We start from the raw sequence: 14,738 nt of genomic DNA on the forward strand, positions 1-14,738 counted from the left end.
ATCCTGACACAGCCTGTATTTGTTAACAGGATAAATTTTCACTGAGAAACATCCCAGAACTAAGTACTGCATGCTCCCTGCCAGCATCCATCTCCATACTACATCACACAAAACATCCACAGCCACTGCAGGGTAAGCAGAAGTACCATTTATATGTAGCAATTAACTACCACTAAGGTCTAGCACACAACTATTTTTTGCAGGAGAAAAAGTGCACTACAGCTGTGTGCTCAAGGGATGGGTATACTTGTCTGTGACATACTGCAAGTACAGACTGACAAAACAGGTGCTGTATCACAAAGGTATGTGCTCTACATATGATGCAAAGAACAAATGTGGATTTCCAAACCAGTGCTACAAAACCAGTGTATAATTGATGTTGCTTCTGTGATTTCAAGCACAATTGTTTTTGCCTGGTTTTAAGACGTAAGCATAATGGAAACAAGTCTTTTATAAACCAAATCTGCAAAGGACTGAAGCAGTTGACAGAGTGCTTGTGGAGCCAGCATAGCAGCTGTTTCCAGTGACCAGATGGATGTGCAATTCAGACTCAGCATTTATGATTTCTCCAATGTCACTACTGTTTGTCACAAGTAGTGTGCCACAGTCACACTAAGCTAACTACAGCTCATCAGTCTGCAAGCTGCTAACAGCTGGTCAAGAGCCAGACTTAGCAGCAGCCTTCAGCAGTTTTGGCTGAAGTCATAGGTGTCCAAATATGATCCTGACATTTCTGCAGAGCACCATTAATTAGCAATCTGCCTGAAGCTGGCTCACACGCAGCACTCCCCATGGCATCTATCAAAGTTACATGGTAGCAGGAAGCCAAGCATACTTGCTAACCATAGGAACTCCATTCACACGTTTTGGTGTTGTCTACAGCAACAACTGTAGCATTTTCCATATTTCATCCTTAAGGTCAAGTTCCTACAGAAGCCAGTTCAGTACCCAAGCTTTCCCACATGCTTATTAATTGCACCAGTGGGCTCTGAACTTCTTAGAGCAGTTGATAAGAAAGCTGGTGACAGGCCAGAGCTTACTTCTACTGTGCTGGAATATATAAATGAATAAATAAATAAAGTATCCCTGAAATAATAAATGACATTTTGTAATTATTTTGTATAATCTAACATGGCAGTGATTCTTCAGGCAACATCTGGAAAGCCAAACATATCTAGGTTACCCTCTTGTCTCATGTAGTTTCAAGTGCACCAAGACTGACAGGGGTGCATTTTTCCACTTAGCAAGAATATCACCTGTATACAGCATGTGAAAAAGATTTTCCACACAGATGTATGCTCAAAAGCATACAGGGGTGACTATTTGCACAAAAAGATACTTTCATTCTGAATAGCACTGAGTAATTTCTGCCAGATGAAAGGAGAGATACACGGTGCTAAAGCAGTACTGCACGTGGTTATCAGACCATGCACACATGCTGCTCCTGATGAACACAGAGCTTATCGGCGTTATTATGGGCAACTAAAAATGCTCCATATATAAGGTTTACATATATAAATTTAGCCCTCTAAAAATTAACAACTGGGTTAAAAAAAAAGAAAAAAAGACTCTTCTTCCTATTCTTTCACACTTACATGCATAGGCCACCAAGATATTAACACTATGCTTTTTAAACATTTCACAGACACCTTGTACTCATGAAATAAAAGGCCAGCTACAGATCCCTTAACAAATTATTGGAAGAGAATCATTTTGTCAGGATAACAGAATCTGTGGAATGACTACTGTGATAAGGATAAACAGAGGCTTCAAAGAGGCTTCTCACAGGTGAGAAGTCAATGCGATATGGAACTTTAATGTAACTTTACAACACATAAAACAACAATTTACATAGGTGAAAAATGCCTAATGGTTGCACAAAAACGACTAAATACTAGTAGTAAACCTACAGATATTGAGTAAGACACTGAATCAACCTCATTATACCCTTAGCTACACCAACCTGACACTCTACGGAAACAATAAAATCTGGTCCCTAATGGAAAGAATAATTCACACGAGATAAAAACCTGACACTGACAGCTTGTGATCTGAAGCTGTGTTACTGCCGAGCATCTTGCATTTCACCACAGACCTCTCTATTTGGTGGCTGTACAAAGAGAGTTGCTTCCAGCTGCACACCCAGGAGCAGTAGTATGCCCACTTGTGGTTCTCCAAAATGCCTAGCATAAAACTGATCAGTCTTTCTGGCCTGGCAGGGTTTGGGGAGAGGCCAGGAATGAACGCGTAAAACCAGCGGGGCAGAGACGTTTTTAGGTTACGATGAATCTTCCCAGCAGCACTGAAGGGGCTGTGTCTCCAGCAGCTGGAAGAAGCGCCCGTTCCCGCTTTTTAAGCCGAGTACCTGCAGTGCTTTCCCTAAGCCTGTCGGTAAACATCAGCGCCCGGGCAGCGCCCGTTCCCACCTAAAAGCAGGACGCAGGCAAAAGGCGTTCCGCAACCCGCCCTGAAGGACGCGGCTCCTCCGAAGACTGACAAACTTTCCACGCTCACGCACGGCCTTCCGCTCTCGTCTCGGCGGGCACCGCCTCGCCTTCCCCGGGCCGAGCTCGCTCCCGGGGCACACCCGCCGGGGGAGGGCGGGGGCGGCCGCGCTGACCCAGCGCGTCTCCCTCCGCCTGCAGGGCCGTGCCGGGCCGCGGGTGTGCCGCGCACTCCTCTCCGGCCCTCGGGGGGCCAACGGGGGAGCGCGAACCCTCCGGCAGCTCAAGAGCATCACGCAGCCCGCGGCGCGAGGAAGGAGACGGCGGCGCCCCGAGGAAACCGGCGCGTCCCCGCCGTACCTTGTAGTAGAAGACCGCTTCCTGGTAGCGCCCGCTCTGGTCCCGCTGCACCGCCAGCTTCGCGAACTTCACCGCGTCCAGCTCCAGCGTGGTGGCGTCCATGGCCAGCGCCCTCCCGGTGCCGGCGGCAGCGGCGACAGCTCCCGTCGAAGCCCACCCTGTCCCTGTCCCCGCGCCCGCCCGGCCGCCTTCCCCGCCTCCTTGACCCCGCCGCGCCCGTCGGCCGCGCCCCCATGTCTGGCCACGCCCCCACGTCTGACCGCGCCCCCCGCCCGCGCCGCCGCGTATGTGGCCACGCCCACCGCGCCCGAAAGCGCCCAGTCCTCCTCGTTTGGCCACGCCCACCGCGCGCCCACGCCCGCGCGCCCCGGCAGACCTGCGCGTGCTCGGGCGCGCGGGGGCGGCGGGGCCGGTGAGCGGGAACGGCGCGCTCCCACCTGAGGCGCTGGAGGCGCGAGCGCGCGCCGGGCGGTGATAACAGAATTACAAAATTACAGAATCACAGAATGAGTTAGGTTGGAAAAGATCTCTGAGATCATCGAATACAACCCATGGCCGAACACCACCGTGTCAATCAGACACTAAGTGCCACGTCTAGCCTCAAACATCCCTGGGGACCGGTGACTCCACCACCTCCTTGGGCAGCGCATTCCAATGTCTAATCTCTCCTTCCGTGAAGAAATTCCTCCTAATGTCCAACCTGGACCTCTCCTAACACAGGTTAAGACTACGTTCTCCTGTCCTGTCACTGAGATACACCCTCCTTTCAGGCAGTTGTAGAGAGCAGTGAGGTCTCCCTGGAGAGAGGAGAGGCTCCCTTCCTTTTCTCCAGGCTGAACACCCGCAGCTCCCTCAGCTGCTCCTCACAGGATTTGTGTGCCAGACCCTTCACCAGCTCCATTGCTCCGTTGTCTGTCTGGACTCACTCGAGCACCTCAATGTCCTTCCTGAACGGATGGGCCCAGAACTGGACACAGCACTCAAGGTGTGGCCTGACCAGTGCTGAGTACAGGTGAAGAATCACTTCCCTGGATTCTCTTCCATCCCTTCTCTCCCATGGTTGTCAGCCACGGGCGAAAGAAGCAGGTGGAGCCCAGGGGTTGCAGAGTGGGGTTGTTCTTTTTTTTCCATTTTTCAATTTTTAATAGAGGTGGACATGGCTAATCCCCCGAGGTTCGGTTTTCTAGCCTTAAAAAGAGAGTGTTTTCAGTGTGCATCTGTTTTCATATAGGTCTAAAATGGAAAACAAACAAAAACCCCCATTTTATTGTATTGATCCTCATTAAAACAAAACAAAAAAAAAAAGTCGGGGTAGCAGTTTTGTAACCTAGATTGCTTAGCTAGGATGTTCAGGATTTTCTCTTTTTTTCCTACCATAAGAGGCAGTCAGGGGAAATCTGAGGGGTGGGATGCTTGAGGAGTGGGGTCTGTGCACAAGGAGCCACATGGCAAGGGGTAATGGGAACAGGTTGCACTGGGAGAGGTTTCATCTTGACATAAGAAAGAAAATTTTTATGGAAGCATTGACCATTTGTTGGAACAGCCTCCCTGGGGACATTGCTGGAGGTTTTCAAGAGGGTATAGGCAGGGTGCTAGTCTCATCCATGCTCCCCTTCCCACAGAAGGCTGGACGAGGTTCCTTCTCCCCTGGACAATTCTGTGATTCTACAAGCTTTTATTTCTGCTTGAAAATACAGTTTATTGCAAGGCATTGTTTTCATGAGATATAAAAATACTCTCTGGCAAGTTGTTCTGCAGCTCTTTTTCATGTGTGTCTTTTCAGCCTGTTTTCTGATTATAAATTTAGTTGGAGATGCAGCTAAATGCAGGAGTATTAGGTACTGAAATACTGAAATCTGTTATTTTCCCTGTAATTTTCTTAAGTGCAGAGTTAAATGTTCCCAATCCATCTTGTTCTCTTCTTTATCCCTTTTGTGCTTTACTGACTGCATTTATATAAATACAGTAATGTTTAGTGCAAAAAGAAACTTTGTTTTTGTGATCTGCCAGGTACGGGGAAGTTCTTGTGTTCTTCATGGCTTTCCTTTTTGGTTGTGCTCCTTATAAAGTTACTTTTTTCTTTCAAAGTATATTTTACGGGTTTTGTCTGAGGAAAGATTCACATTACCCTAAAGGGTTTTTCTGAATAAAGCTCTATTTGTTCCATATTTCCCTAATGATGGGAATGAAAATGAAGGAGTTTCTGTCAAGGTCTGCTTCAATTTGATGTTGAGGCATAGTGGTGTAACTTGCATCGCCTAAAATTAATTTGTGTATCATGTGTATCAGTGTTTATCATTTTGCTTCAGACTAAACCATTAATGGATCAAATGCAACTTTGCAGTACTCAGAGTGACATGCATGATGCAAAGGAGGCTGAACTGGGCAGAACAACAGATAATGCTGTTCCTTACTTAAATCTACATGCCCAAACCACCTATTCTGTAACATAAGCTAGGACCTCTTCCAGCTAATCTGGATTCAAAAATGTCACTTTGAAGAATTATTTTTTTAACTATTTGATGGTCACTGTGATTGGCCCTGTTCACATAATAAATGTCTTGTGTGTTTCTGTTTCTTACTAATCCTGTCTACAATTCTACAAAAGGCTTTTAAATGTACAGAAAGTACAGTAAGTTATTAAGGTTATGACTGTAGCTAAGACTTCACACATATAAATTTTTTGCCTTTTGCATGTAGTGGTGTTTTACTTTTGGAGCCAGATATTAAAATTGGCCCGTTTTCTTTCTAGATGAGGAAGAATATTTTCTTTCAATTGATGTTGATGTATCCTAGACATTTAAATTTTTGTATGGTTAACGCTTGTCTCCCAAGATACTGAGCAGAAAACCACTTCCACTGACTAAGATTGTTAAACCCCTTTTTCCACTGTCACAAATCCCAATTCCACATCCAGGTCCTCTTCTGCCTCAGTTTTTCTTCCCTTTGGTGATATCCTGAGTATCCCTTACTTCCCACCTTCTACTTGCCTTATGTACCTACCTTCCTAATCTCATCTAATGCTTGCTTTCTTTCCTTCCTGGCTGCCTTTTACAGTCAATATTCTCTGGGAAGATCATAGCTCTGTATGTTATCTTAATACTCTTCCATCCAGCCTATGCCTTTTTGCAGAGGCAGTATCAGATGAAGAAATTCAGGTCTCTGTTTCTGTGTCATAGTTTTTCATTACTAACAAGACAGAATCAGTTCATTCTCATTTGTTCTTCCTCTGAAGATACTTTCACCCCTCTTTTCCTTTTGTCTCACATAATACTGTAAGTTGCTATCTCCCAACTCCTCTCTCTGCCTCCTGATTTTGATTCTTGCTTCTCTGCCTCTTCTCCTCATTTTTCAAACATATGTTGTAAGGATGGATGTCTGCATGATGATGAGGCTTCTTACCTAAATTTTGTCTATTGCCATACCTATTTTCATTTGACTGCAGCCAAAGCTTTTTCATGCTTTATAATGTTTTCAGTGCTTCCCCTGCCCCTGGCACTGAAAACCCCAAAGATACAAACCTTGGATATGATCTGGTCTGTGAATTCCTCCACAGTTCCTTTCACTCTGTTGAGGCAATACAGAGTCAGAACAGGAGTTACTCTGGTCCTTTATTCCTCTGACTGGAGTGCAGTTGGTGCCTGTTGAAAGAGTACAGGAACAAGATAAAGTCAAAGTAGTGTTTTGTCTCAGCTTCCCGTAGGCTGTGGGTTGAACTCACATTATTGCCTCTGATACTGCTTGCTGGGCTTATTTTCAATTAATTAGTCTAATTGTTGCTTTAGCACATTTTGATTTTGGCATTCAAAATATTTTGTGGGAATGTTTAAATTTGTTGTATAACATTCCATTAACAAAAAATACAAACCAAAACCCAAAATAATAAATCAATTTCCATGCTGTTTCTCAGTGCATTCTTCCACCCTTTCTTCCCTTCTTATAAAAATTATGATCTTATCACTCACATCTTTTATTTTGTCCATAAATTTATGTTCTTTACTATATCTTCCTACCATTATTTTTTGTCACACATTTAATCTCTTTTTAATCTCACAATGTTTCCTTTGACGTGGAGTGACCAGAATACTGTGCAGTATTAGAGTTGTCTTATTACTTTTGTATCCTTTTGCATTGTTTTCTTCTGTTTCATAATGATTCCTAACACTCTATTTGCACTTTTAACCACTGCTTAGCATTGACCCAAGTTCTGAGCACTCTCCAGAATGACTCAGCTTTTCTGAGAAAGGATTAATGGTTTAGCATCTGTCATTATGTACCTAATGTGGTGTGTTTTCCCCTGTGATTTACCAGCATTTAATTTCACAGGCTGCATACACAGGAGAGATCCTTCACAACTTTCTGTAGCAGGCTTTCACAAACCAGACTATTTGTATCACTGGCTGTGGAAAATTGCCAGGCTTGCTGCAGAGAATTGTTGAGGCTGCTTGAGCCAGCGTGAGCTGAGACATTTTTTCCTCCACCTGGATAGAGCAAGGCTTACCAACATAATGTGTGGGGTAAAGCAGAGGTCTCCCAGCCCAGTGTTGTCTCAGTGAAGCACAGAAGAGCACTGACACCTCTGTACAGGGGTGTTGACCCTGAGATGTGAATCCTGCTCACCCAGGTGTAACAGGCCTTGTTAGAAGTGTGTATCTGGTCCTTTGAGGAGACAGCGATGTATGGTTTTAACATGCTGATAGAAGGAGACTGCTGGGCAGAGATCAGACAGCCTTTACTGCTGCTTTGACTTTTTTGGAGAGGAAGCAATGCTGCTCTCTCAAGGTTCTATTCTGCCTTTCATTCATCTGTAAGTCCTATAGCTCAGCTTGACCAAAGGTCAAAAAGCCCCTCATCATCCTTCCTTTGGATGTGAAAAAATACACCCATCAATATGAAAATGAGAAAGGGGCTGCCCCCCCACTTATGGCAGCAGCAGCATTTGACCAATTATATTTGACTATAGTCCCACCCCCATTTACCCAAAAATATAACACTGACATTTGGAATCCTCCATGGAGAGGATGAAAATATGATCCCAGTTCACAGACAAGTTGGGCTTGCTCCTCTCTCCTCCCCAAAACTGGTAGGCCTTTTTTGGTAAGATTTGTGATTCTGACTTGTGTCAGAGCATACTCTGGTGAAACCAAGCTAATTAGCAGTGAAGTTAAACATAATGAAAAGCTGAATTTGTTGCTTTAGCTTGAGTTGTTAATTTAGCTTAATTAATCGCCAGCTAGCCTTGATATATTTATCACTAATGCAATAAGTGCACTTATCAATGTCTGCTCCAAATCTTTATTTCTGTTGCTCCAATAATCTGCACCAGTCATGAATTTGTGATTTTGAAAGTTCTTATTGAATGTGGCTGGACTTACAGGGCCAAACTGGTTTTAATCAGAAATTCAGCCTACCTGCACCCAGCACCTCTGATCTCTGAAGACTAGAGATCAAGGTGAAATGCAAGGGGGTTTATTTTCTCCCAGACTGCATACTCTAATGCACCACTGGCTCTTCACCTTATTATTTCTTGCCATTTTTAGATGACTTGTGAATTTTTGCAATAGGTGACCACCTTGTTCAGAAACAGAAGTTGGAAATGCTGTGTTCAGGTTCCATAGGGGTCTCCCCCTTCACCATTTGAAGAATCAGCATCTTCTATATTTTGCCAATGGTTACTTCTTCCTCTATTTGTTAAAGAAGAACACTGTGTGGGAAGTTTTTGTGTCCCTGTATGGAGCTGTCATCCAGATTTCTCCTCTCTTATGAGTGACATCCTTTCCCAAGTGCTCTCCTCTCCTTTTACAAGTTGTTTTCCAAACATTCTACCTGAGATGCTGTTCATATTTTGACACTGTTGCTTAGCCAGGACAGTGTTTTCTCCTTGCTTCCATGGGCTGTGCTATTTCATGTCTAGTCAGACTATAGGTAATCTCTTCCTTTTTTTTAGTTCCAAGTACAGCAAGGTTATGGTAGTTGTCACTACTTTAAAATAAATAAAACTAATCACTGTATTTGCCTCCTCCCCCTTCATGTAATTTGTATTATTTTAGTCATTGAAGTATGTTGAATAATCTCTTTATCCTACACAAAAAGATTGTGGGTTTGTGTTTTGCAGTTTGATTCAATACATAATTTGTCAGGTTAATTTATGTTAGACATGTGATGGTTTGTATTTTAAAGACTTGGGGAGATCTAGGACTTAGAGGAATGGAGAAGAGTGACAAGAAGCTAAGGATGGTAAAATAGCTCACTAAAAAATGGCTGCTGTTTGTTCAGAACATCTTTGAATATCAATACCTCTTTCATCAATAACTTGTTGAACGTGTATACACAAGTGTTAAATGGATTCTGCAATAATTTAGGGAAACTTTGCCCACATTTTTCCACTACGTAGGAGCAACTCCTTATATCTGTATTTGTGGGCCTGGTTTGCTTGGCTGTTCCAGAGCAACTCTGTTTATATTCTTCAGTGCATAAAATGTTTTCTTAAACAGACTAACTGATCTTGGTTTATTTTTGTGCAAAGAACCACAAATTTATTGTTACATAGGCTATCTAAGTATTCTATTTTAAGGACTGAACCCCCTACCCATTGATTATATTAAAATCTTTTGGTACAAAATTAAATTTTCCTTGATTGAAGGCTTCTGAATATGAACCCAGACTCCTGATTGCTGCAGATGGTACTTTTATGAAAATAAGATGTCAGGAAAAGCATAGGTGAAAATAAAGTCTTTAAGATTGTATATGATATTTTAATTTTTGATATGCTAGAAATCCCTTCTATTCACAAGGCTTTGGATTTTTGAAACTATTTGAATAAAGGAATCAATTATATTATACCACTAGGTGTCCATCTATGATTAGCTTGAAGCTAGAATTTTTTGTATGGTTAAAGGAACAGAAATTTTAAAAATACATTTTTAGTTTGATTTACCTATGAGTATGGTTAAAGTTGCTTGAGTTATTCTTGTTTTGAAGTTTTCTTGACTCCCTCACAGAGAATTAGATTTGGTTTTTATAGTCAAACATCCAGTATTCAGACTGGTCAGAAATATTGGTCCCCCAAACACTAGAGAAATAAAAGTATGAAATACAAAATTATTTTACTAAAGATTCTGTTGATTTTTTTTTGTAAGTAACGCAGTTTCAGCATAGATCATTGCAGTTCTCCAAAATTTATTTGTTAGTTTATTGCAAAAAGTAATACTACTTTCTAAAAGCAAAATGTTCCTCCTTACACTTTTAAAACAGTGGCTCTCAGCTTTCTAGGCTGTAATTTGTGGCATCTGTTTCAAAACAGTCATGGTGACAGGGACATTGTTCCTTATTATAGAAAGAGGGAAGAAAAGAGAGAAATATATCTTGATAATAATATATCAAAATATTTAACATAGCCTTAGTTAATTTTCTCAATTTCAAGGACAGTAAAGTTATAAAATAGATGCTCAAATGGGTCTCTGTCATCTGTTGAAAAACATTTCTGTAAAGAAAGCCTTATTCTTTATAGGATATCAAATTTTTACCAGAAACAACTCCCAAAGGGTTAGTATTGGCTGATATTTTATTTCCTTTTTGAAGAAAAATTAAAATTCAGACTCCATGCATTGGGCAAGGAGGGCCTTTTTTAAAGGTTCCTTTGGTGCTATTTATTATCTCATTTCCAATGAAAGCATTTTAATTAGCATGAATAATGTTATTTGCAAGAAACTTGAATTTGATCAAGGAAGTCCTTTACTGAAACATCTTGTTATACTGCCGAATTTGTACTCCCGGGTAATTAAAAATTTAAAACTCTAGACACATTCCTCTTCGTGATGGGTTGGCTTCAGCTGGCAGCCAAGCTCTCACACTTCTATCTCCACAACAGGACAGGGCTGGGGGAGGAACAGAGAAAACAGATGAACAGGAGTGAGAAAACTCATGAGTCAAGATAAAGACAAGGAAAGCATTCACCCTTTACTGTTGACAAAACAGACTCCAGCTGGGGATTAAATTAATTTATTGCCCATTAACATAAACATTTAGTTAATGATTTGGGCATTGGGAAACAAAGATAACAAACATTTAAACACTTTGTGAAAACACTTTTCCTCCCCCTATTCTGGGCTTAACTTCACTCCAGACACCTCCCCTCCCTTCTTGTAACTGGTGCAAGTTACATGTAGGATTTTAAGAGAGGGTGATGTATGATGCAGGAGTTAGAGGTCAGTGCGTAACAGTTTCTCTTTGTTCCTCCTTGTTTCTCTATTCTTCTGCTGTGTTTACTCTGTGTTTCTCTATTCTTCTGCTGTGTTTACTTTGCTCAGGTGTGAGTTCTCCACTGACTCTAGTCCCTTTGGGGTTGTCCCTCCTGCAGCATGGAGTGCCTCTTTTCTGTTTTGGCCTTCAATGGGGTTCAGTTTTGACAAGCTTTGGTGCATGTCCCTGCACTTGATGGCATGTGGCATGCCTTTTGATGGCTTTGACTTTGGGGACGATTTTTTTTGGTTTTTTTTTCCTTTATTTTAGGTGTCCATGCCATGTCCCTCATATCTTCCCCTGCAAGTTGTGTCTTCCTCCTTGATTTTTCCCCTGCTTTTGCAACATCTCTGAAGTTAGTTTTGGCCTCTTTTGGTTCTTTGCATTGCAGCTCATTTCCCCACAGATCATTTTTTGAAGGTACTGAATCTCCCTATTTCCTGGGTTTTTTGGGTTTTTTTCAATTGCATTTCATTTTATCCTATCTCCTTTCCAGAGTGTTTGTTAGCCTTTCTTTTCTGTTTCACAAGATCCCGTTTCCCATCTCAAAAGGAAATGAAATTTCCTTTGGGGAAGGGAAATGAAATCTTGCAATTTCAATGGGGATCAATTGGGCAACCTTTGGTGCATGTCCCTGCACTTGATGACATGCTGTGCCTTTTGATGGCTTTCATATCACCTACTATTTTTCTTTTCCTTTTTTCTTTTTTTTAAGCATCCCTGCCATGTCTTTCATATCTTCCCCTGAAAGTTGTGTCTCCCTCCTTGATTTTTTCCCCTGCTTTTGCAACATCTGTGAGGTTAGTTTTGGCCTGGTTTGGGCCTTTGCACTGCACCTGATGTAATCCCTGTCCATTTTCTTGTAGTGCCCAAATTTCCCAATTTTCTTTTTTTTTTTTCCTGCAATTCCACTTCCTTTGATGGTATGTCAATTCCAGAGTGTTTGTAAGTCCTTCTTTTCTGTTTTGGCCTTCAATGGGAATCAACTTGGGCAAGCTTTGCTGCATGTCCCTGCACTTGATGGTATGCCATGCTTTTTTGGTTTCTTTGTTTTTTTTTTTGTTTGTTTTTTTGGGTTTTTTTTGGGGTTTTTTTGTGGTTTTTTTTTGTTTGTTTTTTGTTTGTTTGTTTTTTTGTTTTTTTTTTTTTTTTCAGTATATATGCCATGTCCCTCATATCTTTCCCTCCAAGTTGTGTCTTCCTCCTTGATTTTCCCCCTGCTTTTGCAACATCTGTGAAGTTAGTTTTGGCCTCTTTTGGTCCTTTGCACTGCAGCTCATTTCCTCAGAGACCATTTTTTGAAGGCACTAAATCTCCAGATTTTCTGGGTTTTTTTGGTTTTTTTCAATTGCATTTCATTTGATCCTATCTCCTTTCCAGAGTGTTTGTAAGCCTTTCTTTTCTGTTTCGCAAGATTCCATTTTCATTTCCTTTGGGGAAGGGAAACAGAATCTTGCGATTTCAATGGGGATCAATTGGGCATGTCCCTGCACTTGATGGCATGCCATGACCTTGTTGCTCACCATGCGCTGGTACTCCCAGTGTTAGATTTTTCTGCCCTTTTTTAAAATATTTTTCGGAGAGGTGTTACAAACTTTTTCTGTCTCACCTTCATTGTGGTGTGAGTCCATTGCTGGTTCAGCTACTTTTGACACAAGCAGCCCCATACCTCTTTTTACTGAGACCACTCCTGCAACCCCCTCCCACCACTACTAAAACCCAGTTCTTTATAGCCCAGTGTATTCATAAAGAGATGAGCTTGAGGAGAAACAAGAGATTATTACAAATAAAGATTTTTCCTCCTCAAATTTTTTAACAGGCAAGTTAATACAACTAAGGCAGTCAGTTGCACCGGGTTAGTTACTGCTTGATATTACATATGTAAGGCACAACTGAAAACCTGTTGGAAGGTAACAAGACCCCTACAGAGGATACATGGATTTCAAGTTCCCTTTCTAGGGTTACCCTCTTCTTTTTGCAGAGGGTGTACCCTGGGCTAAGGTAAATCCACAGCTGCAGAAGGAAACAATCCCTACTGCCTCAGCTGGTGGTTGCTGAATCTGGCTGGGAAGACCCTTGTTGAAGATCCTTGTTGCTGATCAAGGAGACATTGGTCAGAAACCACTGATGGCTCCTATGGGTTGTCCTTCATGTACAGTTTGTATGTTCCTGTGGCTGCTGCTCTCATGTTTGAGTATTAGAGTGTTGTCTTCTCCTGTTGGAAGCAGGTTCATGTAAGAACATATTTTTGCCGTTTTACGAGCAAAATTAAATTTCTGAACTTGATGTGTATCAGCTGTGCTGTGCCAAGTACTGTCTGAAAGCAATGCTAAATAGTGAGATCAGTGAGAAGGTAAAACTGCTTTGTGCATATTGTCTTTTAGAGGGTAATGTACATGGGACAACTGTTCATTGACTTTGTACTTGACCTTCCCTAACAGTAATTTTGCTTGCATATCATACCCTTATTTGAGACTTTCTCAAGTGTCTTTCAGGTGCGTGATTGGTCTCTTTTGACTACAATCTTCACACCCCCACCCACCCCCCCAAATCTCACATTGCACTCAGGTTCTGATTGCACTCTCTGATTTGTTAGCAAGTTTAACAGTTCTAATAAATATAGATATATCACAGTGGGTTAAATTTCAACTTTCATCCTAGTATGGAAATGCCCAACAATGGTGAAAGTTTGAAGAACATTCACATCCATTGGACTTGATTAACAAGGTCAGCTCAGTGGACTGTGGGAGGCTGATTATTTGGGGAAATTCTTGGGATCACAGTAATGGTTTATGTGGCTTTTAAATAAGATGGTTTGATACAGGACTGCGTAGTTTATCCTCCTGCCAATACTGCTAATGAAGTTGGTCTGTAAAAATTCGATTATTTTGCTTTATGTGCTTACTCTAATTAAAAACTGAAATTTTGCTTTAATTAAAGTAATGCTTCTTCATTAAAGTACATTATTGCAGGATTTCATCAAATAACCATATTCTTTATAACTGTCTTCCAGGTGAGAAATATACTGGATGCTTGAAGAACCTTTTCCTTCATGAATGAACTTCATTACTGTACTAATGACATCTGACTGAATTTTGGAGATAGCTTTGTGGTGAAAACATTTTCATGTCCTTAAGCTATATAATCTAGGTGAAAAGAACAAATGTGTATGAAGGAATGGGGAAATGTACATGAAGGAATGAGGAAAAACAGCTCCAAATAATTGTAATGGGAGGATGGAGTACAATTGCTCCGAGACAGTTTTGACCCATCTTGGTAATTGTCACATTTCTGAGAAAATTTTTCCTCATAAATTGATGCAGAGAACAAATTTGATAGCATTTGGAGTAGATACCAAGTGTACATCTTCAGCTTTCTCCAGTCTTTCCCTGTGTGCATAAATACACTTGTACTCAGTCAAGCCAGTTTTTACTACAGTTTTTTTCCATTTTTAAGTCAAATGACATGATTTCATCAATCATCAAATTACATTATTTGTTTGAGTTTGTATTTTTAAAGGAGGCCAGAAATATTGTTCTAAGCAGCTATTAGGCAGGCAGCAGGCAGATTCCATGATGAGTGCTAAAAATAATGCCATTTATATTCCATAGGAATGCAGCAGAAAAAAAAAAAAGACATTGAAGTCCTGAGGAGACCAATGTGTATGTAATGGTGGGCCTCATTCAGTTATTG

General features: G+C 41.5%; 1 protein-coding gene across 3 annotated transcripts in view; it reads right to left on the reverse strand.

Moving 5' to 3' along the window:
- The window catches only part of CAPN7 (calpain 7), a 32,307-nt gene extending 29,321 nt beyond the window's left edge, over nucleotides 1–2,986 (reverse strand). Inside the window, exon 1 of one of the 3 annotated variants that reach the window (XM_054638696.2) lies at nucleotides 2,805–2,986. In XM_054638696.2, the coding sequence (XP_054494671.2) occupies nucleotides 2,805–2,906 (102 nt within the window). In that variant the 5' untranslated portion in view covers nucleotides 2,907–2,986. Of the gene's footprint in view, nucleotides 1–2,095; nucleotides 2,640–2,804 lie in introns of those variants that run through there. The other 2 variants (XM_054638645.2, XM_054638653.2) reach the window with 2 other exon arrangements.
- Nucleotides 2,987–14,738: the final 11,752 nt, after the last annotated feature.

This window comes from Agelaius phoeniceus, chromosome 1 (assembly GCF_051311805.1).
Source record: "Agelaius phoeniceus isolate bAgePho1 chromosome 1, bAgePho1.hap1, whole genome shotgun sequence".
Classification (NCBI taxonomy): Eukaryota; Metazoa; Chordata; class Aves; order Passeriformes; family Icteridae; genus Agelaius; species Agelaius phoeniceus.